The sequence below is a fragment of the Pseudoliparis swirei genome, chromosome 1 (assembly GCF_029220125.1).
Source record: "Pseudoliparis swirei isolate HS2019 ecotype Mariana Trench chromosome 1, NWPU_hadal_v1, whole genome shotgun sequence".
NCBI lineage: Eukaryota > Metazoa > Chordata > Actinopteri > Perciformes > Liparidae > Pseudoliparis > Pseudoliparis swirei.
The window spans coordinates 7,627,946-7,654,995 of NC_079388.1; the positions used below are offsets into that span (position 1 = coordinate 7,627,946).

The following is a 27,050-nucleotide window of genomic DNA, read 5'->3' on the forward strand; positions in this document are numbered from 1 at the left end:
TTTTGAACATGTGCATCTTTGTATACCTCTTTATTGTTTTCAAATGCCAGGTGTGTATTGGGATTTGAGTAACTCTAGTTGTTGGAATAATTAGTCTGGCCCTGAACATCGACTGCATCATGTAGTTTAATAGTTGATGAAGCGCTCGCTTTGATTCACAGCGCTTCCCGATTAGTTTGATTGTGGAAGACATTTAGCTGGGATGCAACTCTTCTCCAGGACTGTTCAAATAAATCAAATCTACTTCGTAAAGTAAGCGTATGTCTTACATTAGGGTCGGGGTTGTGTTGTCTTTGCATTGTATACGTGCTCAACATAAAGGCTCACGAGTCAGACTCGAGCACTGCGCGGTTGAGTGAAAACAAGTCAAACCCAGCACACCCGCCCCTCGGCGCGCTGATCACATCTCGCGATGATTGCGCGGCAGTTGCGTTGTTCGGGCGAGCCGACGACGAGACTATAGCTGTCTGGAAATTTGTCTCGTGGTTTAGACTAAAAGGTATTATTCATATTGGACATTTTGTATACCCGCGACCAGATACTCGTAACCGCATTTTACCGCGCGCCACTGTCCGTGTCCCGAATCAGAGCGGTGAGTGTTGCTAGCTATCTGTTTGCAGCTCATAGCAGCATGTTTGTGTGTCTGAGCGCTGCACGGCGAGGCCTAAGTACAAGCCAGCCAGCCTGCTCGGCAATGTTATTCTTAGCTCGAGATGAATTTTAAAAAATGCTCGGGGTTTTGTTCTGAAATCTGTTAAAAAAAAAATATATGCATCCGACTGTTGTGAGCTGCGCGCGGCAAAAGAGCGCGTGCACGTAAATGTGAAAATAAAATGTGTCAACCTCGTTAGCTCGCTGCATGTGAAGGGGGCGGGACGGTAACGCTAGCTGTCGGCGTGTTGTGTTACCTACAAGTCAGATCGCATCCATACTTTTGAAGAATATTTGCAGAAAAATGAATTTAAACATGTTTGGAGAGTGACAATAAAAAAAAATCAGTATCTGACCTCATGAAGAAGACAACCCTGTGTGCAACTTTCAGTGAATGCGGTGTGTGTTTCTTCGTTGCTGTTGCACAGGACGATGTCTGATGCTGAGGTGAACGGCAGCTCCGCTCCGGTGAAAGAGGAAGAGGAGCCCATGGATGTGGCCACCACGCACACAGAGAACTACCAGACGCTGGTGGATGCCGGGCTGCCCCAGAAAGTAGCTGAAAGTCTAGATAACATCTTCCAGACAGGTGGGCGGTGGTTGTTTGTTGACTCAAAGAGCTTTGAGGTGTCACTACTGTAGCCGAGCCTGGTAAGAAACACGCTTTGTAATTGTAGGCTTGGTGGAGTATGTTGACCTGGACGAAAGGGCCATTGATGCACTGCGTGAATTCAATGAGGAGGGAGCGCTTACTGTGCTGCAACAATTCAAGGAGAGTGACCTGTCCCACGTACAGGTAACTACCTGGAGCAATTGCGTCCCTGTTTGTCTTTGATTGGCTTTTCCTATCAAGTAACCTGATTCTTTTGTTTTATTTATGTAGAATAAAAGTGCTTTCCTTTGTGGAGTGATGAAGACTTACAGACAGAGAGAAAAACAAGGAAGTAAAGTACAAGAGTCCACTAAGGGCCCAGATGAAGCAAAAATAAAGGTAAACAAAGTCATGTGACTGAGCTTTTTGTGTGCAGAAGGTCATAATTAATGTCATATGAACATGTCTGCAGCCATTCAATCCAGTTAATGTTGTTTTTTCTGTGCTTTTCAGGCTCTGTTGGAGAGGACCAGATATACCCTGGATGTCACCACAGGGCAGAGGAAATATGGAGGTCCCCCGCCTGATGATGTGTTCAAAGGAATACAACCAGGGATTGGAACTGAGGTAGATCAATTATTGATATGTATATATCTATCTGTGCTGCAGTGTTATTCAGAATCCTCCAGAACATGCTGCATATTGGACTTAACAAATCCTTCAACTTCCCTTTTCTCTTCTTCATCAGGTGTTTGTTGGAAAAATCCCAAGGGATTTATATGAAGATGAGCTGGTGCCTCTGTTTGAGTCTGCTGGTCCCATCTGGGACCTGAGGCTCATGATGGACCCTCTCTCTGGTCAGAATAGAGGCTATGCCTTCATTACCTACTGCAATAAGGACGATGCACAAAAGGCTGTAAAGCTTGTAAGTAGAATAGCACGACTTTGGAAGAAGCATCTCACACCACATAACAACAGAGTTAGTTTTAAAGGAAAACTCTATCGACGTTTTGAAATGAATTGATCTCTGGAGTGTAACTTTAAAAACATGAACATAATTAAAGCTTCAAATTGCTAAGTGCTTTATGTTGCTGTTCATGTAGAATGGATTTCACAGTTTGTGGCTCCCCGTTTTATTTTCAGTGTGATAACCATGAAATCCGCTCTGGCAAGTACTTGGGAGTGTGTATATCTGTTGCAAACAATCGCCTGTTTGTTGGATCAATTCCAAAGAACAAGACAAGGGAAAGTATATTGGAAGACTTTGGAAAAGTTACAGGTCAGTTAATAAAAAGCCAAATTTGTCTCAGAAACTCATTTAAAACAAATCCTCAGTCATAAAGGACGATATACATGCCAAGTTAGAGATAATGTTGTTTTATTGCACAGAGGGTCTCCAAGAGGTGATATTGTACCACCAGCCAGATGACAAGAAGAAAAACCGTGGCTTCTGCTTCCTGGAGTACGAGGATCACAAGTCCGCAGCACAGGCTCGCCGCCGCCTCATGAGTGGCAAGGTCAAGGTGTGGGGGAACCCCGTCACTGTGGAGTGGGCCGATCCTGTGGCCGAGCCAGACGCTGAGGTCATGGCCAAGGTTAGTCTTCTGTCTTTCTCTTTCAGGGCTGTATTCATGTCAGCTGAGCAGAGGATGAAGTTGTTCTCCCTCTGTAATCCGAGCTTTCCTTGCTGTCTGGACATAGCGGGCGGTGTGCCTATTTTAGTGCACGTCGGGGACCGTTGGTGACTTTTGGTCACCCAGTGGCGACCTCACATCCGCCGCTCTGCAACGCCGTCCCGACTGACTGTCGTTGCACAAGCGTAGCACCCCCTCTCCGTCAGCACTTACACCACTTGTCTTTTTATAGGTCAAGGTGCTTTTTGTGAGGAAACTGGCCACAGCAGTGACTGAAGAGCTCCTTGAAAAAACCTTCTCTCAGTTTGGAAAGCTGGAGCGAGTTAAGAAATTGAAAGACTACGCTTTTGTCCATTTTGAGGAAAGGGATGCTGCCGTAAAGGTGGGTTGTTCATGTTTTGGACGAGATATTTTGCACCTCTGTTGATTCTGCGTATTTTACAGTTATGGATTGTTTTATTTGGTTAGGCAATGGATGAGATGAATGGAAAAGAGCTAGGAGGAGAGGAAATTGAGATAGTTCTGGCAAAGCCTCCAGACAAGAAGAGGAAAGAGCGCCAAGCAGCTCGGCAGACCACCAGGAATTCGGGGTGAGGGACAGAGACATGTGGCTGGCAACTGCCCGACATCTCTCATAGGGAACGCATTAAATGTGAGTCTATCTCCCCTCCCCCCTCTACAGGTATGATGACTACTACTACTACCCACCTCCACGCATGCCGCCACCCGGCCGAGGCAGGGGTCGTGGTGGCCGGGGGGGGTATGCCTATCCACCAGATTACTATGGCTATGATGACTACTATGATGACTACTATGGCTATGACTATCATGACTACCGTGGTGGCTATGAAGACCCTTACTACAGCTACGAAGAAGTGTACACCATGAGGGGCCGTGGCGCTCGTCCCAGCAGGGGGGGGCCTCCTCCACCTAGATCCCGTGGAGCACCCCCGGCACGAGGTCGGGGTGGCTACGCCCAAAGAGGGCCCCCCATCGGTGGTCCAAGAGGTGGCCGAGGAGGGCGTGGTACCCCTTTCCAGCAACAGAGGGGTCGCGGTCCTCGCGGGGCCAGGGGAAATCGCGGCGGTAACGTGGGCGGAAAGAGGAAGGCCGACGTGTTCAACCAGCCTGACTCCAAGCGCCGCCAGACCAACAACCAACAGAACTGGGGGTCCCAGCCCATCGCCCAGCAGCCTCTGCAGCAAGGGGCCGACTATTCCGGTAACTATGGTTACAGTAATGACGTGGAGTTTTCACAGGATTCTTATGGGCAGCAGTGGAAGTAGATGCTCCCAAAGGTATTTGGCAAGTGGCAACAACAACAACAACAAAAGAGAAAAACAACAGTAAAAAAAAAAAAAAAAAGTGATTGGCCACAATTTTTTGATTGACTTTTTATCCTTCACCCCTCATGAAAAAAAAATCTGTATATATCTGAAAAAACGGACAGACTCCAGAATTGGCTCAAGATGATTGGCTGCAAAGCCTTTTGGCTGAAGAACGGAACGTAACCGTTGTGAATCATTTCTTACTCCTACGGTAACATTGGGACACGTGTCTTTAAAAAAAAAGAACACACACAAAACACTTTTATTCTTACGTTTTGTTCCTGATTCTCTTAAAGCCAACAATGAACATTTACTAAAAAAGTGGACATTCATTCTCAAAAGTCTGAGAGGACGTTAAATAGTGGTATTGCCTAGCAGGACGTTTTTGCCCATGCCCCTTTCCTCCTTCCCCTTCTTGTACTCCCCTTTATTTGTGGTTTCTCATAGTTGCTTAGAGACTTGCTTGTAAATAAATGCATATGGTTAGAGCTTCATACTTCATTATTTGCAATGGTGGAGAAAAGAATCCACAGGAAGGAAGACATCGAAGTTTTGTAATGTTCAAAGTGTATGCCTAGCATTTCTAGAGATAGACAAATTGTGTTGTTTTTTTTAAACTGATACCATAACTTCCTATGTTTTCTTTAAACTTGCCCAATAGAATTTGGTTTGGCTTACCTTAAGAGCCATAGCAGTTTGTCCTGATGTTCTTTGTATTTATAACTTTTACGTTTGTTTCGTTTCAATAAAACTAAGCTGAGCATCAGTCACATGTCAGATACTCAAATTCAGTGTTGTCATTCGGTATTTGACTATCAATTCCCGTATATCTGGATGAAGATCTTCTTTTCCAAGTCAAATTTCTTTTGTCTCAAAGACTGACATTGCACAAGAGAATTTGATGGTTTTGGATGAACACAGGATTTTAACCCTTTTAATTTTCAGTGCACGTTGCATCAGACTTCAGTCATTTCCTGCACTCAGAATTTAAATTGTGAAGATTAAAGCAATACAAATGACTGTTAAAGGACCAAACATTTGGCAATTTTGACAATTACTCAAGATTGTACCTGTCTATCAACATGTGTGTGTGCACAGGTGAACAGTGTATGCTTTAGTAGATTTGAGCTTCCCCTCACTAAATGCTATTCATGAAGAAAAGGAAAACAGAGAGCTCCTCTCAGTGATTTTTTGTTTAAATTGATTCTGTTTCTAAAATACCAGCCAGAGAAACATTATTGGGACGCAGCCAAAGAAACTAATTTGTTGTGCAGAAGCATAGAAATGTGTTTAACAGATGATTATGGGATGCCGTTGGTGCAGTAGAAGTGATTCAGTAGAAGAAAGCATGGATTCTTTTCACAGGTGTGAATTTGCTGTGCCTTGCAACTCCAGACTTTGTTTATTGTTTCACACCTTTTCTAACCTGAAAGGTGTTTATGAAGGCAGGCTGACATTTACTGAAGCATATACTATGTTTACCTGTTAACACAAACTTTCCAGGCATGGACAGTCCTGTATAATTGGTGAAATGTCCCTGGTGTGGTCCTGGTACTGACAACCCTAACAACAGTTCGAACACATTTGAATGGATTTGTATTTGTGTGCCGAGTTGTTCCCAATTCATCTCTTTGATTTTTTTTCTAAAACAATCTGGACATCGTCTCAACCATCTGCGCTCCTTTTCGAGGATACCAAGGATCTGACCATCCAAGGGGTTAAAATTCTAAAACATGCCATATAGCAAGCCACCACCACCTGTGAGAATGTGTTGACTTTATTGGTGCCTTTTGTTTCATGTGTCTGTCCTCTTATTCCAACCTGCCTAGGTGGAGAAGCATTGAGAGCGGCACCACTAGAATGAGGAACTCACCTGAACGGTACTCAAGGGTGAGCTAGCCTTGCACAGAGTACTGTCTCCTCTCCTGTAGCCATTTGTAATCACTGGAGAAACACTAGCCTTAATTCTACTTTGTTCTTTACCTTGTTTCCTGACTAATGTAATGCACTACAAATCAAGCTTAGCAGTGGGAGTGTGATTGTGTGTGTGTTTTTTCCAGGATATGAAGAACACAGCTCACTAAAGTTGACTAGAATCATTGGAAATGTTCAAATTCATTGTTCCAGCATGCTTCTAGGTTTTTAGAGAACACAGGAGCCGTGCATATTTCCTTCACAGCAGTGCTTATTTTTCCCTGAATGCCAATTGAAAAGTTGTGTAAAAATTTAGAGCCAAATGGCTGCTTCTTTTGACTGAATTAAACAGCCAGGGGGCATACAGTCAAGGATTTGGTAAGCGCTATAAAACCCTGCAAAACATGTGTTGCCCGTCTTTGCTCAATGCACCAAAGCCACGCCTCAGTTGTCTGCACACATTCTGTGAATGGAGGGTGGTGGTGGGCATTTCCCCTCCAATGCCACTAGAGGTAGCACCGCGAGAGATCCATTGTTCCTTTTATGCGACGCTGCTTTCACTGTCCATTTTCTGAGCTGAAACTGTGCTAATTAATACACATGTATCAAGTAGATGAGCTGCAATTGTAATTTATTCAAATAGCTGGACGGATCCTCAATGAAAAACTGATTGGATTGGCCGGCCGATGTTTGAATGGCTGTGCCTCCAAAACAGATGTCTGTACCCTTGAACGCCACCAGATGGCAGTAGTAGTCCTCCAGTGTTCATAATGCACAGGTAAGACTGAAATAGGAAGCAGTGTTGTGTAAGAAAGCTCATTGTATCACACATTTTGGTATGTATTGCAGTGCCATCATTGCGTTTCCTTTCCAGTTTCTCATGTCAGAACTGTGTCTTTATATGTTGCCTCTTGTCACCAGGCAGTAAAGCAGCTGCCCGCATCCATGTGAATGAGTTCACACAAATGGAAGTGACTGATTGGTAAGATTGTTCATTATCTGTACTCATGCTCAGAAGGTCTCAACATGTTTCTTCTTTTACCTTTTGATATAATTTGGAACGTAATATTCAATGTTCTGACCCGTTTACTTCCCAGAGACAATGTGTTCTGTAAGGTTTACATTTAGTTTTTCAGAATATTAACTCCGCATCCGGTCAACTCTTTTTCCGTGATAGATGCATTGCATCATGTTAAAGATGATACCGTCTGTCTCTCTGTTCATGTTGATGCTGAGAAGCTGATTGACCAAGACATGCCCTCATCTGTCCCTCTTCTAGCTCAGTCACGAGACCGTCCTCATCAAACTCGTTGCAGGGTTTCTCGTCCCTCCGAGTGAACTCCTTACTGGACACTTGAGGTCACGGGAACACAAACGGGCGTCCCTGTTCCCAGCTTGGCAGACTGCACAGGTGAGGAATACCTTAGTGCAGCTACTCTTGTATAGCAGAACGGGCTTGTATAAGAGTTTGGGCTTGTTTTTGTGTTGCTCGGACCAACTTCTTAAGTCGCAATTGATGTAAATGTCACATTAAAAAGTTTTATTTGTTTGATTTTCCAACAAAAGTGGTCACCTCTATAATCTGGGATTCATTAGAGGTGTGAAGAGGAGTGCATTAGACTTGGACGTCCTAAAAATGCCTTTTTATTGTTATGGTTAATGTCTTTCCACCTGCTCCAAAAGTGTAGGAGCTCCAGTTGATGGACATTTCATAATAAATGACATGTTGCTCTTGATTGTTTAATACATGTTAATACCCAAGTAAATGTGTGTTTGTGTATGTATGTTTCAATAATCACACGGACCTTGTTATAAATCATCTAACTGTGTTCAACTTTTATCAGGGAAGTCATTTTGGTTTGGTGCACCGTCATGGAGTTCAGTCGTGGTTTCTATCCAAGTGATGAACACGTTGCTTTTTGCAAACTACACCAGCCTAACCTACTGTACCTGTCAGTGGACTCCAGTACCGATCCGGTTCCAATCACAATCCTGGTTTTACATTTTTATTTTATTTTGAAAAATGCAGCAGTGAATGTATGATGTAGGAAACTCAAAGCAAGCCTCTGTTGTTCTTCTGGTTGGTCTCTAAAAGAAAAATGTGGATCCAACCAAACTTCTCCAAGTAGAGCAATCTGCCATTTCTCCCGACAAGTGATAAGAGACGCACCCTTTATGTGCACGATAACTGCTATTATCCCGCAATATTTATCCCTTTAACCCCATGAAACGAAAACAACGAGTCATTCTAACGTCACGTTGAGTTTTTGTGATCTAATGACGTAACGATAACGTTCAACGCGTCCGTGAAGCTCGTCTTCCCTCCGGCGGCTCCGTGGAGCGATTTGCATTAAGTAGACCGCATGGTCACGTGATGCTGCGACGTCACATGTAAATCGGGGGGGGAAGATGGCGGCCGCCGGCGGAGAACCGTCTGCCGAAAATGTGTCGGATGAATTATTTCAAAAGTTTTACACGGAGGTACGATACGCCTTGTGTGTGTTCTTACGGTGTCGCTCGCGCGCCATGCGTTAGCCGAAGTTGCGCAACAGCGCTCGCGCTGCTTCCTTCACAGGCCTCGCAGACGTTACCGTCGGCTAACGTCCACAAGCTAACGGCTAGCGACATGTTCTGTGGGCAGTCGCGTCCGTCGGGTGCGTTCAGGGCACCGCGGAAGAGCGCCGGTGTGTTTCTACTGGTCCTTTTTTTCTCGACTCCCACGAGTCACGTACTCGTCTCCGGGCCGGGGAGGGGGGGAGGGGCTCAGCCCGCGTCGCTAGCAGCTTCTGCTCGTCGCTGTGTGTCCGGGGCTCGAGCAGCTCGGCGGGTCTCATGCTTCTCGAATGAATGCGGTCGGATCCCCAGAAGAGCTGCAGAGCCGCCTCCTGCTTCATCGCATGAGCGAGGACGTCGCCAGAAGAAAGACCGAGTAGCACACCAGCAGCTTCAGGTGGACCCTGCACGCAGACTCTGCTTGTGTTTTGAAAGTTGCCATTGTGTGTCTACCAGGTGAAGCAGATCGAGAGGAGAGACTCTGTGCTCACCAACAAGCAGCAGATCGAGAGGCTGCTCAGACCCGGCTCGTCCTACTTCAACCTCAACCCCTTTGAGGTACGAGCCCCACCAAGTTGTCTATTAAGAGCCATTATTCATGTTGGATGCCAGTCAGAGTGGTTGGACCCAATGGCAACTTTGATATAACTAAGTAATGATGTTAAATGTCTCAAAAGTAATAATATAAATATATCATTACTTGATAACCGACTAGCATGATTGATCAATGCAGTGGGCGTTCAATTCTTGACTTAATGGGTCAGACGTTCGTCTTCGTTTTGTTAACATTGCAACCATCTAGAATTCCCAAAATGGTGTCAGTAAAAGGGAAGAACTCCACCCATCAAAAGCTGCAAAACAAATACCCTGTGTTGATCTATTTTGGATGAATTGTTTTTACAATAGGCCGACAAATACGCTGAAGTCAAGCACTCATAAAAGTACCAGTCACCAGTGCTCTCGTAAAACGATTTGATTCCCTAAAGATAATGATCGTAGATTCTCTTTGGATAAACATACCTATGTTGAATACACTTCCCAATCTTCACATCATGTCCAGGTGCTGCAAATTGATGCTGAGGCAACAGACGATGAATTGAAGAAAAGATTTCGGGCGGTGAGCTGAAAAGATAAATAATTACATTTGATCAGTTTCCTCTGTGAACACCTGATTTGGTGATGGAGCCGTACTGTTTGTTCTCTAATTCCTAATATTTTGTATTTTTTTACCTGCAGTTGTCCATTTTGGTGCATCCAGACAAAAATCAGGATGATCAAATCAGATCACAGAAAGCCTTTGAAGGTACATTACCTACATCCCGGACTATTTTTAATGTTGTGAATATACATCTGCTGAACTTGTGTATTTTCCCAATTTGTGTTTTTTGCTGACGTTGATAGACACCGTCAATAGGACGTCCAGCGTCTTCCTCTTGCGCATGCTGTCGGTAGGTGGACAGCAAAGCTTTAGTTTCACCTGAATGTCTCACTGTTCTAGCGGTGGACAAGGCATACAAGCTCCTCCTGGAGCCGGATCAGAGGAAGAGGGCCATGGATGTGGTCAATGCGGGACAAGAATACGTGGAGCACAACGTGAGACGCCACGCGCTTCCTCACCGTTCACGTGTTCAGGGCCTTTGGCCTCCACGTTACTCGGCTCTCTTAACTTTGTTCGTCTTATAACTTAATATTCTGCCGACGTGTGCTCCCAAACAGGTAAAGGAGAAAAAGAAACAGTTAAAGAAGGATGGGAAGTCGACTAATATCGAGGAGGACGACCCTGACATGGTGAGTCAAGGTTATAGAAAGACGTACCTGGATATTAGTGGGGGGTTTTTATGTGATCAAATCTTTGATTGGTTTTCGAGATATGCACATGCAAAGCAAACAATGTACACATTGTACGTATACAAAGGTACAAGAAAGGGAAAAAATATATATATATGGATAGACATGCAAAAACCTGCACACATATTAACATATATATGCACATACCTGCACACCCTAATACATACACACACATAAATACTGTTAATGTACCCCCCTCCCACTGTTGGCGACGCCCACCCCCTCATACATATCCAGATGTTATATAAGTGAATGTTTTATATTATGTTAGACATTAGTGGTTTAAAAAAAGATTTATTATAGTTTCAGTCAAGATGGTATTTGGTGTTTTTGGTGATCACTGTAAAAACATTAAAGCATTGTGTCTTATCAGTTGAATATTTTGACCGGTACTATAGTGAATACTTTTAAGGGTTCTAAACGACTTGTACTTTTCCAGTTCAAGCAAGCCGTGTACAAACAGACCATGAAGCTGTTCGCAGAGCTCGAAATCAAGAGGAAGGAAAGGGAAGCAAAGGACATGCACGAAAGGTAAATGACTCTCACTGTGTGTTTACAATGGATTCAAAAGACTAACTTTGTTCTTTTTCACGTCTGAATCATGTAAATTGTGACTAATATCTGAAACGCCGTTAATTCGTGTTCATGCCGTACCGCTGTTGTCCGTAGCATTATGTGTTTGGGTTGTTCGTCTCTTCGTACGCACACTCGTGAACCCGATGCCGCTGGAATGCCGGGTGGCCGTTTCTTCAAGTTTGCCGCAAACATCTGCTTGGAGTCGAGAATGAATCGATTCTGCCGTCAAACGTCAAGGTCACTGTGACCTCTATGCATCCCAGGCTCGAGACTTTCTTCAAATGTGGTGCTAATGTCCCCGTGCACTCAAGGACAAACTGATTCAATTTGAAGTCAACGGGCGAGGTCACCGTGACATCATGAAACGCGTTTTGGGCCATAATTCAACAATTTGTATGTTTTGTTTTTTTATCTGGGAATTTAACACAAATGTCTACTTAATAGGTAAACGGAGTATTTTTGGACAGATGAATGTAACCTGCAACTTGACTGGTTGGAGGCGGCATCCATACAACTGAGGTGGTAACTTAGTTTATTCTTTTTTTCCCCCACTTAATTTACCAGGAAAAGGGCAAGAGAGGAAGAAATAGAGACGGCAGAGAAAGCGAAGCGGGACAGAGAATGGCAGAAAAACTTTGAGGTGTGTTTCTCCACAACCGCGGTGACCTTTTTAAATTGAGACATGATTGCTTTTTGTCATTTTCTGAAATGACCATGCTTTGGTACCACATTTTGCCAGGAAACGAGAGATGGGCGTGTGGACAGTTGGAGGTCCTTCCAGGCCAAAGGCAAAAAGACCAAGGAAAAAAAGAACCGGTCCTTCCTCAAGCCCCCGAAAGTCAAGATGGAACAGCGGGAATGATGCCGCGAAGCGGGACTTTTAGAGTAAACCCACCGTTATGAAACACCCAGTTCTGTGTCCTCACCGCCTCGCCTTGTCTGCAATCAGCTGTGAAGTCATCACAGTCATCGGGATACTTGTCGTACGAAAACTTCCTCATCCTGACAAACGTAGTTTTGTACTTGGTTTTCTAATGTACAGATCTGTGATCTGGACCCAAAGATCATACCTGCCTCATGTAAGAAAGTCAAATGATGGATCCTCCTCTTCCGTAACTGAAAAAATGTGGTTTGTCATTGTTTTTTGTTTTGTTTTTTTAACTAAATAAAGCTTGGTGTTAAAAAGCCTACCTTACATTGTTCTTCAAAACTGAGTCTAAAATGTGCAGGAGCTAAACCGGTAAGTTTGACTGATTGGGAGTTGTTACCCAAAAGGTATGCAGCATTGGTCTTCAGGATCTGGTTGTCATAGATACGACGCAGATACACAACTTGGAAATATGCTATCGGAGCAGAACAGGAACATTTCTGGACCGTCGTGCAGTTAAAATACGGCTACAGTACAAATGCAGGTTTTGCATTGTGTGTCTTAGTTCTGCATGTCTTGGATGTGTTTTCAATATGTCTGAAAACATCTGACTGGTATGTTGCACATTTCTTATTTATGTTGAATAAAATCAAATGACCTGTTTAGTTTCTGCTTTGGATTTTAAATTATAATAAATAATGGAAGCCGCTCAGGAGAGAGCAATCACTAAAACTCAATGATCTGCAACAAAGAAGAACATGAACACACACACAGCAATATGTTCTCATGTTGCCTTCATTTCTTTTTCTAAATGTCAATGAAGTAAAAAAAAAAAACCTGAATATCATCGACCAACATTTACAGTTAGCACATTAAATCAACTTTTAGTCTTCTACAAAACGGTCTCATTTCTGTCCAAATGAGCACAATTCACTGTACAAAGACACAAGGACTCACCTGCGTGCCGGATCTCCTGTCGACGCAATCGGCTGAGCGCGTTGCTTCCAGTACATGTGGAGAAACACCGGTCACCGGCTTGGTCTTATGGGGATTTGACTGGCGACTCCCTGATCCTCAAACAGGATTAGCTGAAGACGTAAGAGTTCATCTCATTAGCGGCGGTCCAGTTTGTTTCATAACATAAGGACACTGGGAACCAGTTTGAAAGAGGTCAATAACAGCTGTACCCATAGTCTGTTTTTTTAAAAGTATTTCACAATGAAATAGCCCTCTGTTTAATACTATCACTTTTTGCCAGGAAGGAGATAGTTTAGTATGTCACTAAAAGATCAAAAAGTTGTGAAACCACAGTACAGTTGGCCACATATTTAATAATATGCCATTAAAAGTCAGTTTATGACAGAAAAGTCATAATGAAGTTGTCATTGAAGTCTCAGTATAGTATGTCACTAAAGAAAAATCAGTCGCGTATGTCGAGTACAGCACGTTATAGGAATGACAACAACAAAAAGTATTGCATGTCAAAAGCCATGTCAATGTCTAAGGTCATGAAAAAAGCATAAAGTAGCGTGTATATGTAACATGTATAAGTAGCATGGATAAGTAACATGTATATGTAACATGTATATGTAACATGTATAAGTAGCATGTATATGTAACATGTATAAGTAGCATGTATATGTAACATGTATATGTAACATGTATATGCAACATGTATATATATCATGTATATATAGCATGTATATATAACATGTATATGTAGCATGTATATGTAACATGTATATGTAACATGTATATATAGCATGTATATGTAACATGTATATGCAACATGTATATATATCATGTATATATAGCATGTATATATAACATGTATATGTAACATGTATAAGTAGCATGTATATGTAACATGTATATATAGCATGTATATGTAACATGTATATATAGCATGTATATGTGACATGTATATGTAAAGTATGCCAAAAAAGTGGATGTGGATGTGAAAATTGGAAGATTTCCTCCAGACGTTCCCGAGATATCACGTTCACAAAATGGGATGAAAGTACCGAGAACTTCAACACAGAAGGCCTTCAGTTAGTATGTTAATATAATATAGCATTACATAAATATAGTCTAGTTTCAAATAGAAAAGTATAGTATATAATATATAGTATGTCATAAGTCTGTCCCAGACCACTGAGCCTCACGGAGCCCAGCATGACGATGTCTTAAGGACACTTGGTGTCCTTTGCCAATATCTGGTCTCGACGCCGACAGCCGCAGATCATATTTAGTGTGTCAGAAACATTCCTTGACAGAAAGAATGAAGACCGGGAGGTCAACATAGCGGCAGATGGGAAGGCTTATGTGACGACACCTGTTGCAGATCTTGTTTTTGGGTTTCCACTCTTCCTGTCCCGAGACGGCTTAACTTAAGTTTTGGAAGCAAGTGAGAAAGAGAGATTAGTTCCCAACCGTAATTACCTCTCGATAAATGAAGGAGAAGATGAAGCATACAATCAGTGTTGGGCAAGTTACTGAAAATTAGTAATTAGTTACAGTTACTAGTTACTTCTTTTAAAAGTAATTTAATTACTTTACTAGTTACTGTATATCAAAAGTAATTAGTTACTAGGGAAAGTAACTTTTAAGTTACTTTTGTCTGCTTTTTTAATGTAATGAACAGTACTGAACAGTCAAACACAATAAACATATGTTGTAGACCTATTTATTGCAATCAACAGGGCAACAGGCCTTCAAATCAAGCAGTAGTACAAAAGTCCCTTTTAATACTTAACTTAATACAAAATAACTGTCTCAGTCATTTAACAGTGTTTTTTTTACCACATTAGGCCCAATGAAATAAAAGTGATTGGCCTACAGTATTAACACTAATTAAAAGAGAAAACAAAGGTGCCTTGAGGTGCTGCATATAATTGAGGGGGGGGGGGGGGTGCTAGTGAGAGTGTGCTCACCTGTGTGCGCGGATGTGTCGACGTGTACGTGCTGATCTGGAGTCAGTTTGGTAGGATAAATAAATTATTTCATTTTAAAATATGGATTTTTATTTAAAGATATTCATGTAATTTGCATGCAAAATAGGTCTACCCGAACCAGCGGACAAAAAATTCAACCCGCGGCAACACTTCAAAAGTAGCCCAATTCCGCGGGAAAACCGCGGACCTGGCAACACTGGAAGTGGCTGTCAATCACAGTGTGGCACCGTGCGTGCTGGTCGAGGGGGCGTGCCTGTGATTGGCGGAGTAGAGGGGAGGCGGGGTTAACCTGCCGGAAAACGGGAGTTAAGGGTGGTTGACGGGAACCGTTGTTGTTGATGTTCGCGCTGCTGAGCCGAGAGGAGCAGCTGTCTGTGTTGGTGGATGCCCAATAAAGGGAGGAATAATAACGTCGTCCCGTCTCCGTGTCATCAGTCCATAACGTCCGAGACGTTACAATATCATTGCGCCACCAAGGTCCTGCGATGTCACATCAGAAGCAGCTAAAGTAGCCTAGCTTGTCTTCTTGTCTGCAAGTGTTCATTTTTCACAAAAGAGAGTAACGCGAGTAACGAACTCATTTAAATTTCAGTAATTGTAACTGCGTTAGTTGATTAAAAAAATACTTCGTTACATACTCGTTACCGCTAAAAGTAGTGGAATTACAGTAACGCGTTACTTTGCGTTACTCCCAACACTGCATACAATACCTTCACACGTGAGCAGCTGGGGGACTCGTCGGCAAAATAAAAAATAGTTTGACGGACAAAGATTGTGAGACCCGTCAGAAAACACCAGCGAGACATGAACCCCGTCACCCAACCGTCTGCTGTCTGAGCATGAGCTACTTCTACAACCACAAGTTATAACCTCTTTTTGTCAATACTATTCAAGCAATATATTTCTCTGCATTCATTTTAAAGACCGATGACTGAGTTCACTTTAAATAGAACGATGAAGAGACCCCGTTACACGTGTTTGGACACCCGGCCGGTGAGATCAGAGACGGACTCGGACACAGTGGTGTAAAGACAGAGCGCCTCCCTTCCGCTACCAGAGGCCAACCCCGATACTGAGCACCATAAGCCTTTGGTCAGGAGGACTTTACTTTAATTCTACACAATCGTACATATATACAGTTGTATACGCTTTTAATTTCATACAAAAAAACCAGACAAGGCATGTACAGGTGTGTGGGGGGGGGGTGTTGGGGTTTATGACCTATAAGAACGTAAATAAATACCGGCAACAGGAGTCACGTGCGGCTCGTCATCTACAACCAGGAGTTGTGTGTGTGTGTGTGCTTCACCTAAATAAGAGACCTCGGGTCGGACGCAATGACACGCGGGGAAAAAAAGGCAGTTCATGTTTTGTGTGTTTAAAAGTACGCAAGAATATCCCCATGACTAACGCCGGGCCATTCAGTGAGCAAAACATCAACGCCTCACTCGCCCAAAAGCATTGAATAAAGAAAGAAACAGAACTATCAATAAGACAGACCACAAAGGCCTGTGTGTGTGTGTGTGTGTGTCACCATCATCATCTCATTGGCAAATAACAGACCCATCGACCCACGATTAAGGGCAAGACTCCATATAAGGGAGAATCCTTTTCCACATACAGGCAGAAACATGAGAAAAGAACAAAACGTAAACAAGCCGCGTACAGCTCCATCTCCTTTCCGTGGACTTCAGAGCAGGAAGACTTCTCCCAAACCGAGCTGTGGTTTCGTAGTGCTTATTTCCTTATGAAGGGGGATTATTTTGCTTCATGCTGATGAACGTGATAGTCGGACGGACGGAAGGTCGTCTGGGAGTCAAAAGGAAGACGGCCGCTGCATAGAGGGCTACTTTGGGTACAAACATTCTTCCATATAATCGTCCTCTATTCAGGCGGCGACGGCTATAAAATACTTTCCAACTCTTCCAGTCATTTTTATTATTTTTGGTCTCTGCTGCAGAAGCATCCGTCTCGCGGCTGCAGAGGTGGACGTCAGAGGAGCGAGGAGTCAAGGTGTCCATGCTTTAACGACAAACGACAGAAAACACCGGCGGCTCCGTTTAATTCGACGGTTCACCAGCTCCTGATAGAAAAGACTTCATCTCCCCCGTCGTTCAGTCTCTGGAGGCTCGTGGGTCACCGGCTGATGTCCCGGTTGCCTTCCCAGTTTTTGCTGCTTCCCGCCTCGCTTATCGTCCCGCTCTCGAAGAAAGGGTGCTTGAGGGAGTCGGCCAGCGCCAGCCTCTTGGAGGGCTCGTACTCCAGCATGCCCTCGATGAGGTCAAACAGCTGGTGGTGGTTCTCCGCCTCCGACAGCAAGTACCTCTGACGGCGGAGCAAGAGGAAGAAACGAGAGAGTAAGAGGAATGCCGAGATACTCGTGGAAAGAACTGCAGAGCAAAAAAATTTTAACGTTTCCGTTCCTACAGCACAAAGCACTATTTTGTTATTTCATTCTCTTCCGCTTTAAAACCATCAATCTTACCCGCAGCGGTTTGCAGTTTTCTCTGACGTATTTCCCCGCTGAGGAGATCTCGTCCCAGTCCAGGCGGCCTCGGTAAAAATACTTCTGCTTTCTGAGACGGTTCGGAGGAAGAGAAGTTGTATTAATGTGCGTCGCAGGCTCCTTTAGTACTTTGCCGAGTTTGCGTGTTCTCACCTCGTCTTACGAATCATCCTCGAGGGCACTGGTCCCAGGATTCTCTCCATCATGGCCAAATGCTCCCTGTTGTCATGAGTCTGAAAGCAATGTGAAGATTGGTGGAGAAGTTAATCGGGGGTTAACTACAGCTGGTGCATACCGCTCAAAGACAGTCAGAGCGAACGCATATCAGAGTAGAGAGGTGGCCTCAGAGGGCCAAAGGGTTCTCAGTGAGGTCTGACGGAGGCCGAAGCCTCGGCTGCGTGCGTACCTGAAACAAGGTGAAGCCCAGGTAGAACTCAAACAGGATGCAGCCGATGCTCCACACGTCACAGGGATGGCTCCAGCCCAGCTCTGAGGGACGACCACATGCAGTGAATAAATGACATCTACAACGAGAATAACCACGTTGAGGAGGTACGCCTCGGCCAGCCGGTCAAGACACAGTTTGCATCCCTGTCTGTCCGGTACGTCACCAGATCTTATCCCACTGGACATTTGAGTTCAATTGTCATCACGGCTCACGACGATCTTTTGTTCGCCTCCCTGAACCGCCCCGAAATGAATGTGGACCGCCCCGACATTTCAGATCCGGTTTTTTCTACATTGTCATATTTTTAAAATCATACATCAACCACCATCGTCGTCAGTAGGTAGTCACATGGTGTTGCTGCTGCCGAGTTTTGACTCCTCAGATTAACGTTATGGTTCAACCCTGTAAACCCGTCGGCTGCTGTCATGTTACCGTCAGTCGAACATTAGCGAACTGGTAACGTTTCCGTTAATACCAGCACGCGCCAGAGTCCCATTGACCTGGTGCGTCTGCTCATGCTGTCAAAGAAGGTTCATGGAGATGGTGTGCTGCAGCTAACAGAACTTTTATTGCCATTTATTAACTTTTTCAACTCTTGTTTGAGATGTCAATTTCATTTCAAAATTGAATCTTGTATCATTCCTGGTCCTTTTTTCTGGCACCGGGACCACAGGAGGTCCTTAAACCGAGCTCAGATGGTCATAAATAGCGCATCGGTTCCAAACAAAGGACGAGCGGACAACCTGAATACATAACGCCTCTGGCTGCCGCCGGCGTGGAGGCCGGACGCCGCGTCAGATGAGCAGACGACTGCAGCCTGGAGTCGATGCGTGAAAACTAGGGCTGTCAGCGATAACGCGTTAATCTATGAGATTAATTTGGCCGCGATTAACGCACTAAAATATTTTAACGCAATTAACGCAACTTTGTTTTCTTCCGGTGTCGTTGAAGTTTTTGCACTCCTCTGAGTGTCAAGCCGCGGCAGTCCGCCTCCTTCCTCCCGTCTGCTCCTCGATATTCACAGAGAAGCAGAGGGCGACGTGTCGGTGACGCGGGGCGGAAGGTGCAGGGGACTTCTTTTTTTTGTTGCTCCGCCCCGATGCGCGCGCACACACGCCGGCATGGAGCTCTGCGGCGCGCGAGACGGAGAGCCGAGTAGAGTGACCGACACGTGGAGACAGAATGACATGCTGCTGTAGAGACGACAAACAACAGATGTTTAGTTTAATAAAAGAAGAAAGACGTCTTTAAGGAAAGAACCTTACATTACTTCTACTGTAATCTGGCGCTATAGAGAACATGACAGGGCGGCGGGGCCTCACCCTGATAGAATGGTGGGGGGAACACTGGCATGTGTCACACGCAAAAGCCTTTAAAAGGTGAATTTACATTGTTTTGTAAAATCGCGAAAATGAGCCCAGACTCCAGAGGGTTAACGTGACATATTTGTCAGTTTACCAAGGCCACTGGTTCTGCTGTTCAGTGTTAAAGATGACAGGACCAACGGGGTCTCTAATACACCTTGTTTACTAATCTGATGTTTTACTGAAGAAACAATTTATCATCCACGATATTAAATACCTCACTGGCACTTTATAGGTAGGAGCCTCTTTGAAAACACAGCTCTGTGTGAAGTTTTGTCTTTAAAAAAGAATACAATTAAACAAGTGTCTAAAATACACGCTGTCTGAAGGGATTACTCGTTCATTTAGAAGATTTAGTCTGTAGAAGAAAAAAAAACTTTTAATCGCGATTAATGAATTTCAAAATGTGCGATTAATTAGTTAAATTTTTTTAATCGATTGACAGCCCTAGTGAAAACATCATACAAAACTATTCCAAGAAAAGATTACAACCTAGAGGGCATTATGTCATAGGCTAGTACTGTTGTGTCAATTGGTACGCCTTTCATTAACTGGGCCAAATACTTTAGATATTTATATTTTTTTCTCTTAACATTGCCCAAAAGAAAGAAAGACAATATTTTAATGACCTACTTAACGTGCACTCAACGACGACGCCGAGACCTCCCTACCCTATCGTAGTCGGGACGACACACATCTCCCATCAGGACCGAGGGGTTGGTTAAGTTTGCTGTTTTCTTTTCCAAAAAGCAAATATTACATCCGTTGGCATTTGTAATGTGCAGCGCGTCCCTGCATAGTGAGGGCTAGTGCACTCTGCTGGAGGAACCCTGTGATGACGTCATTTCAGAATTCCTCAAGCAGCACTTTCTGAATTTTATTCTTTAAAATCGGCAGAGCTAATGATCGATGCAAAGAGCCGACTGACTTTTCAGCAGAGATATACTGTGCGTGTTTCAACTTGTGGCGCGCAGCTCGTTTCGACAGGAACCTGCAGGTAAGTCGACGGAGCAAAGCAGGAACGACAACTGACTTGTGCCGACTAAAACGAATCGTTTCCCCGTTGAATGTCTGGGAATATTTCAATTGGAACTGAGACCGTGGAGCGAGGTTGACACAATCAGAAAATAATCAGGAAATCCATTCTAAAAATGTGTGTCTGCAACTATTTCTGCACATCCTTACCTAGGATGACCTCGGGGGCCCGGTAATGCCGCGTGGACACGATGGTGCTGTGGTGCTCGTGGTCAAAAGTCGCACTGCCAAAGTCCACCACGCGTACTGCCGTGATCTTGACCATCCGCTCTTCTCGCTTCTGACCGGAAGAACACAGCAGTTCTCAGAACAGTTTTGATGGACTTTCCCACCGAGCATTATGCAAAACATCGTCTGTACGTAAGCGCGTTTCTGGGAAAATGTTTGAACGCCTGCGGCTGGGTGAGAGGAGACCTTCGAGCCATTTATATTAGCAACGTTTGCACAACGGTTCAACAAAGTTCAGTAGCGTAGTAAAAGCGGTATTCTTCAGTTTGCAACCGAGCTGCCGTGCCCAAACACAAGAATGTCTTTCACCTTTTTTCCCCTTTGTCGTCTATCGTTTCTTACCTTCTCGACGTCGAAGGACATCGTAAAGTCTGAGTTGACGAATAGGATGTTCTCCGGCTTTAAGTCTGTGTGCGTCAGCTTATTGTCGTGGAGAACTAAACAGAAGGAGCATGAGTAAAGGGGTTATTCATGCAGTGTGCCGATCCGAATTTCTTTCAGATTAGACGATGTATAATGATGATAATAATAAAGATATGGTGTCATAAATAAAACGGGGTATGACTATGATTAAAAACATCTGGCATAGTACAAATCCACATCATATTTGAGAGGTTAATTCTTAAGACACCCACTCTCGCCGTGCAATGTGTCGGTAACTGATGAAGACGCAGCATTAGAGTAACGGTGTGTTTGTTCTACACTCATCAAGACAGAAATACTTGAATGCAAAAAGACACAAGTTTAAGTTACTCTCTTTGTCTACACTGAATAATACAATACATTTGTACACAAGTTGTCTTTGTACTAAAAACCAGGACATACACAAATTTAAAAGGACATTAAAAACGAAGAACTTACACTTCACAGCAAGACAGATTTGGTAGGCCATATGTCGGACCTGGCCAATCGAATAGGGCAGGTAGTTGTTTTCCTTTAGGAAGTCGAAGGTGCTGAGCGCTAGCAGCTCAAAGGAGATACACATGTGACCGTGGTAGTCGAACCAGTCATACATCTGTACACACAGGCTGCAAGACAAACAGACACAGAGGGTTTACAGGGATCTAGTGGATCATTTAGGTTCAGCTGAATCAAATCACATTTTCGCAGAGTAAAATCTGGCCCAATAGTCCTTGGTAAGTGATGAAAGCTGCCAGGAAAGTTAAAGGGTTGAAAGTTTATTTAGAATTCAGAACTCACAATTTGTTATCAGGGTCCTTTTCATTGATCTTCTCGAGCACATTTATCTCTAGGCGAGCTGCTTCCTTGTACTTCTCCACATTTTTGATAATTTTCAGAGCTACAGAGGCTCCGCCCCTGTGGAACACACAATAGTATGAGGCCAAAAACAGGAAATACCTCACTTTGAGTCCTAGAAAAGGGCTTTACTGAATTCCAGATATAAAAGTGAAATAATTCAACTTTACAGTAAACACATACAACTTAATAACATGACCCGTGACAGCAACGTGTCTGATATTATAGTTACAGTATAAGACGGGAACATGAGAAGTCCCTGCTTTGAAAAGCATCTTGATAATGCAGCTCCAGTCATGAACAAAGTATCTGAAAGTGTAACTTTCTGAAGGCCATGTTCCATAATGAATCCAACAGTCACATGAGGCCAGGAAACAACAGAGCTGTGGCGCCTGCAGTGGACTGCACCGTGTTATCAACAGAGGGAGCCTCCAAAGCTGTAGAAATCGGCTATTTTCAAATTTAGGTTAAAAATAAGGGTTGCATTTTATTTTCCTGAACTTATTCGGCTAAATTCCTACTCACAAGTCACGACACAAATAAATGTGTTTCTAAAAAAAAACAAGCACGGTGAGCAGATGACAGCGTTTCCGTGTCAACCGATGCGTACCTGCGATGGTCTATGCACTGCATCACCCTCCCAAAGGTGCCTTCCCCCAAAGTGCTGACAATCTCATCTGCAACACAGAGACAAAGGGAAGAGAAGGAGGGCGGGGACAGAGAGAACCAAAGCATTAGACATGTGGACTTAAGCAGTTAGACAGTAGGCCAAAATGCAGACAGGCGTATCAATTCTAGCACCCGTCCCTTTTTCAAATGGCTGCCTGTCCAATCGGGCAGGCTAGAGACAAGGTGAAATAATCTAGGGGAAGGATGTGCATTGCACTATGATACATGTGAAGAAAATAAGGGAGCAAATGTAAATATGACCAATTTGCAGTCAGCGGAAATAAGATGTGGCTGTTTTTGCCCCAAAGGACAAAAGTGGTGTTGTGCAAAACAGAAACAATGATTAGACTTTCTACTGAACATTGCATGACACTGAAAATGACAAACGTGTCACACCCACTGTCTAGATGTGCGCTGGTTGTACGAGGAAGATATTAAAAGTGATGTGCATGTTAGATGTCTACAAAACAAATAAAAGAAAGAAGAAAATCCCCGAAACCCTCGTAGTGCAAAAATAGCTATTTTACGCCACAGATATAGAACTGTAACTGAGTTTTAATCTGCAACGCGACAGAGACGATGTCTGGAAATGGGATTCTACGTTTGGGAGAGTCGAGTAACCTGTGAAACACAGAAAATGCTCCAAAGCGTAAAATCCTAGGACAAAAAGGAGACGGTATCTAGTCCCTCTCAAATTCTTCGACACTCTTGCAATCCACCCTGCTGTTTCAGCTAGAGCGAAGAGCATTCTAGCACGGCATCATCAGGCACTCCCATGTCATGTAAATGCTCTATGCTTTAAAACTCATATGGAGAATGGTTACGATAGAGTAGTGGCAGTGAGTACATCTCTCTTGCAGGACGTCCCCACTCCGACAGATCAGGTGCCCTTCCTCGTCGTCCCTCACACTCAGTGCCCGCGTCTGGCTGTCGCTCCGCTGTTTTCACACCCAAACCGCCATCAGCCGGCCGAGACACGACCGGAGGGAACAGGGGATTTTCAGGGGCAGCCGCAGCAATGGCGTCAGGCCGCACAGGTAGACGAGGAGGGAAGAGGAGGGTGTTGGTGGTAGTTGTGGTTGTAGGTGGGTTTGGTGGTCATGGGGCGATTCACGCATGACACCACGTGAAGCAAATATATATAACGATAGGGATATAGTGCAAGGGAACAAGTCAAAGATTACATGTTGTCCTCTGATCCTCCCCTCCCTCTATCGTAAACCACAGCTGCTTACAAACAGGGAAGCAACTGGCATATCTATTCATCAACGCAAAAACCAATAAAAACAGTAATATAACTAAAGCAAACTTATGAGGTTGACTTTTCAGAGCAAATAAGATGGGGAAAAAATGAGAACCATATGTTATCAAGCAGGTACTATTTAAAGATAACCCCCAGCATATAGACTACATAAAATTCAACCCCTTCCTAACTTAAATGTATATTACTTATTACACGTGTGGTCAAATTTAACCTAGACCAAAAAATTGACAAATCAGACATGTCACATGTCAATAAGTTCTAAGAAAAGCCTGCATGTTATTTCAACCTAAATGTTGCAGTGTTTGGTAGAACATTTTCACTTTTTTCAGGCTTTCTGCACTAAAGTTCACAAGTGGCCAACCGACTGTTACCACTATTAGGCCTTTTACAAAAGAAGTGACAACACACACTTCCTTATGAAAGGTAGGGCCGCTGGCACGAATGAAGTGTGACTAGGTGTAACTAGGCTTCCAAAGAAAAAGTACGAAAAAATGGGATGAGCATGTGTCTGAAGAGCATTAAGAATTAGTGCTCGATCATCAATGAACTACTGAAAAAGTGTCTATAAAAATGAAAATGCTCTGCCAAAAAGAAATGCCAATTTCAGCAAAAACCCACCGATACAAAAAAACCTCCGAAAGGATGAAGACAAATCATAAAGATTTTACTACTTACCAATTCCTGGGGCTGTGGGGAGGAAATGGTTAGAGAAAGACAGAGACAGAAAGAGCTGATTGGAAGAGACAGATGGAAGGAGAGAGGATGAGGAGAGTTAAAGCACAAGCTCAGGACTGGCTGTACTCACCGAGGAGGATGGGCTATAGGACCTGGTTCTACGCCGCCTTCGTTTGTGCTTACGCCTGCTGCCTTTCCGCCGGTACGACTCGTCTCGTTCGCGCACCCTCTCGCGGCCGCGGCGGTAGTCGAACAGGTTTGGGGAGAAGTCGCGTGGATAGTAACTTTCAGTGGCTCCATGTGGCTCCCTTTCTCTTTCGCGGTCTGGATCACGGTTCTGATCCAAGCGCCTGTATCCCTCGCAGTATCTTCGGTCAAATGGCCGTTGCTCCGTTGAGCGTTTATCATAGCTACGACTGCAAGATTGGACAGAGGCCGACATTGTAAGACTGACAACCAACCGAAGCACCCCCAAACCAAAACATATATGCAGTTGGTACTTGTGGAAGAGAATTATTACCGTGGTATGTCAAAGTATAGTGTATCAGTTCGACCAAATGTGTCTCGCTATCCACAGAAACATACCTCCTCGAGTGCACAAAGCTTCCTTCCTGTCTGTGTCCCCGTCCTCTTCTGTCCCGGTCCCGGTCTCTGTCCCGGTCTCTGTCTCTGTCACTGCTGGAGGAGTAAGACGGCGATCTTCTGTGCCGGTGTCTTCGCCCTCTGTCTCTGTAGCGGTCTTGGTAGCTGTTGCGGCTGTCTCTGTCCGAAGACGAGTACCGTCGAGTGTGAGGCATCTGCTGGATTGTTGTGACAAACAAAACATTCTTGAGAATTTTAAAAAAACCTGCCATTTAAAGTCCATTAAATGCTTGTAGAATTAAAAACTACAGGGAACAACCGAAGATCCCTTTTCGTATTTACTCCCGTTTCCATTTTGCTTCCTCAGAAATATTCCCATCAGTGGGACAGCTATACCCAGTCAGACACCAAGTGACTTGTGGTGGGCCATTGCCAGAAACAAGAACAGATTTAGCCAGCCGGAAACACACCTTGTAAAACATACGCATACATTCGTAGGAGAAGCGTTACCGACATTGTTCGTGACAGCTAAACTCGGATCCCTCGGGCTGATCGACGACACGAGCTTGGTTCACCGAGCATTGGTGCAAGCCCTGGTTGTGTGACGATACGTTTGAACACAGCCAAGCGCAGAACCACAACAACTTTTACGAGCGTACAGATGAAGCATGCAGCCGACCCAACTGAGCACGAATAGCTGCAGCGAGAGGCATCGGAAGTATGTGCACAGAGAAGAGAGATGCATTTTAATAACCCTGTTGCATGATCACAGTGGACGTTAACTGTTCACTCCCCGCGGGTTAGCGTGAACACCGCGTTACGGCAAACAAGTGTTCGTATCACTCGACTACTTTCACCGTCATGACACCTCCAGCTCAGCTTAAATAAGCCTCAGCCATAACTACACAGCATCGTTTTGCGGTTCATAATACGCGTCTAATAACGTGAGTTGCTAACGTTGAAAGCGAGTCTCCTACCGTGTAGCGCCAAGACGTCGAAGACACTAACGCCCGTTCATGTCCGTGAACACGGGAGACACGAAGACCGAGTCACGTCCCCTCTTTTAAACACTAACAAACTCCCAACTAACTGACAAACGAGAGCCGCTCGCTGGCTCGTTAGCTCGCTCCGCTAACGCGAGCTAACGTAAATACCCGCCATCTTAGCTTAGCTGCGTTCCTCCGCGAGCAAAACAAGACTTTCGCTCGCCGTCGCACCGAGCGCGCGCTCGTGATGCGGCTCGCGTTAACGGCTCTTAACGGCTCGCTGGTCGCGGTTACCGTTTTAGCAGCGAGGCCTGTGCGTTTGTCCCACAAGAAATCCGTGATTGCGGTCCAGTTTTCTCTTTTTATCTTGTCGCCGGCTCGGCGTTGAGAGCTCTAGCAGCCAGTGGTGTAGCTGTTCGCTCGTTCTGGTTCAGACTGGTGGGAACGCCTCCGAGCGGCCGACATGTCATTCACCGACACATGACCGGCGAGCGCCACACGCAGAGCCCGCAGGAGCCGCCAGGAGCCGCCGGTCATTCACTAGCGGACCGGTCACTGCGCGAACTTACCTGAGCCTTTCCCTACAATGTGTAGAGTTTGGACTCATCCAAGACATTTGCATAACAATATGTTTACTATATCTATACTTTTATATTTGGCACGTTCACTTATGTTTTACTTATCTAACATGTTTACTAAGTTTGTTGACTTTTTAAATCGTTTTTTATTGACTTTTTCATCATTTTGACTTTCCAAGAGTGATATTATTTTCATCATGTCAGAATCAGAAATGTATTTATTGCCAAGTAGGTTTACACCTACCTGGAATTTGTTCTGGTGTATAGGTGCATAGTGAACATAAAATGAACATAAAACATACAAACACAATAAGTACTATACAAACACAATAAGTACTACAATACAAAAAGCAGGGCAGGAGTGTAAAAGTGCATTTGCAATGTTCAGTGTGCAAAGTAGTGTGTGCATAACACAGGCTTGAGGCGGGATAAGTGACCACGTCAGGTGGGGGTCCGAGCCTTGTTCATGAGGCCCGGACCCCCACCGGTCCAGCATTGTTATCTAATTATTTCTTCCATGCTTTGGATTTATGTATACTC

At 44.3% G+C, this 27,050-nt stretch overlaps 3 protein-coding genes across 13 annotated transcripts; 2 read left to right on the plus strand and 1 right to left on the minus strand.

The window, feature by feature from the left end:
- Positions 1–375: 375 nt before the first annotated feature.
- Positions 376–7,487, plus strand: LOC130208416 (heterogeneous nuclear ribonucleoprotein R-like). Of its 6 annotated transcripts, none has more exons than XR_008834453.1 (14): positions 377–592; positions 1,080–1,240; positions 1,329–1,447; positions 1,535–1,642; positions 1,757–1,870; positions 1,992–2,168; positions 2,387–2,522; positions 2,633–2,838; positions 3,110–3,259; positions 3,346–3,467; positions 3,560–4,098; positions 6,035–6,897; positions 7,041–7,101; positions 7,399–7,487. XR_008834453.1 is itself a non-coding variant. In XM_056437836.1 (12 exons), exons 2-12 carry the CDS (start codon positions 1,084–1,086, stop codon positions 6,067–6,069), a joined length of 1,863 nt encoding a protein of 620 aa, XP_056293811.1. In that variant the 5' UTR covers positions 376–592; positions 1,080–1,083; the 3' UTR covers positions 6,070–6,095. The 6 variants fall into 6 exon arrangements, 3 of the variants coding, with proteins under 3 accessions (XP_056293811.1, XP_056293539.1, XP_056293623.1); XR_008834444.1 differs by having other exon boundaries at positions 6,035–6,095; positions 6,763–7,101; XR_008834440.1 differs by having other exon boundaries at positions 6,035–7,101.
- A 1,013-nt stretch (positions 7,488–8,500) lies between these two features.
- Positions 8,501–12,284, plus strand: dnajc8 (DnaJ (Hsp40) homolog, subfamily C, member 8). The gene is made up of 9 exons (XM_056437950.1): positions 8,501–8,600; positions 9,129–9,230; positions 9,733–9,789; positions 9,909–9,975; positions 10,171–10,265; positions 10,389–10,460; positions 10,960–11,051; positions 11,661–11,736; positions 11,836–12,284. The coding sequence occupies exons 1-9, from the start codon at positions 8,529–8,531 to the stop codon at positions 11,956–11,958; spliced, it is 756 nt and encodes a 251-aa protein (XP_056293925.1). The 5' UTR covers positions 8,501–8,528; the 3' UTR covers positions 11,959–12,284.
- A 3,658-nt stretch (positions 12,285–15,942) lies between these two features.
- clk2a (CDC-like kinase 2a) lies at positions 15,943–26,368 on the minus strand. Of its 6 annotated transcripts, none has more exons than XM_056414175.1 (13): positions 26,227–26,363; positions 24,950–25,164; positions 24,495–24,780; positions 23,273–23,363; positions 22,367–22,433; positions 21,700–21,816; positions 21,361–21,527; positions 20,842–20,936; positions 20,422–20,548; positions 17,831–17,913; positions 17,578–17,657; positions 17,404–17,494; positions 15,943–17,243 (listed from the first exon to the last, which is right to left on the minus strand). In XM_056414175.1, exons 2-13 carry the CDS (start codon positions 25,159–25,161, stop codon positions 17,055–17,057), a joined length of 1,605 nt encoding a protein of 534 aa, XP_056270150.1. In that variant the 5' UTR covers positions 25,162–25,164; positions 26,227–26,363; the 3' UTR covers positions 15,943–17,054. The 6 variants fall into 6 exon arrangements, with proteins under 6 accessions (XP_056270150.1, XP_056270138.1, XP_056270128.1 ...); XM_056414163.1 differs by having other exon boundaries at positions 20,422–20,551; positions 24,950–25,161; positions 26,227–26,359; XM_056414153.1 differs by having other exon boundaries at positions 20,422–20,551; positions 26,227–26,358.
- Positions 26,369–27,050: the final 682 nt, after the last annotated feature.

Bases quoted from the DNA above. Each gene is read 5' to 3' on its own strand.
- clk2a (XM_056414163.1), bottom strand. From the start codon at position 25,161: ATGCCTCACACTCGACGGTACTCGTCTTCGGACAGAGACAGCCGCAAC. The intron at 21,817-22,366 runs GTACGCATCGGT...TGTGTTCCACAG, and splicing joins CAGTGCATAGACCATCGCAG to GGGCGGAGCCTCTGTAGCTC. The intron at 17,495-17,577 runs GTGAGAACACGC...GAACCGTCTCAG, and splicing joins AGGATGATTCGTAAGACGAG to AAAGCAGAAGTATTTTTACC.
- dnajc8 (XM_056437950.1), top strand. From the start codon at position 8,529: ATGGCGGCCGCCGGCGGAGAACCGTCTGCCGAAAATGTGTCGGATGAA. The intron at 9,231-9,732 runs GTACGAGCCCCA...CATCATGTCCAG, and splicing joins TCAACCTCAACCCCTTTGAG to GTGCTGCAAATTGATGCTGA. The intron at 11,737-11,835 runs GTGTGTTTCTCC...ACATTTTGCCAG, and splicing joins AATGGCAGAAAAACTTTGAG to GAAACGAGAGATGGGCGTGT.
- LOC130208416 (XM_056437564.1), top strand. From the start codon at position 1,084: ATGTCTGATGCTGAGGTGAACGGCAGCTCCGCTCCGGTGAAAGAGGAA. The intron at 1,241-1,328 runs GTGGGCGGTGGT...TTGTAATTGTAG, and splicing joins AGATAACATCTTCCAGACAG to GCTTGGTGGAGTATGTTGAC. The intron at 3,260-3,345 runs GTGGGTTGTTCA...TTATTTGGTTAG, and splicing joins AAAGGGATGCTGCCGTAAAG to GCAATGGATGAGATGAATGG.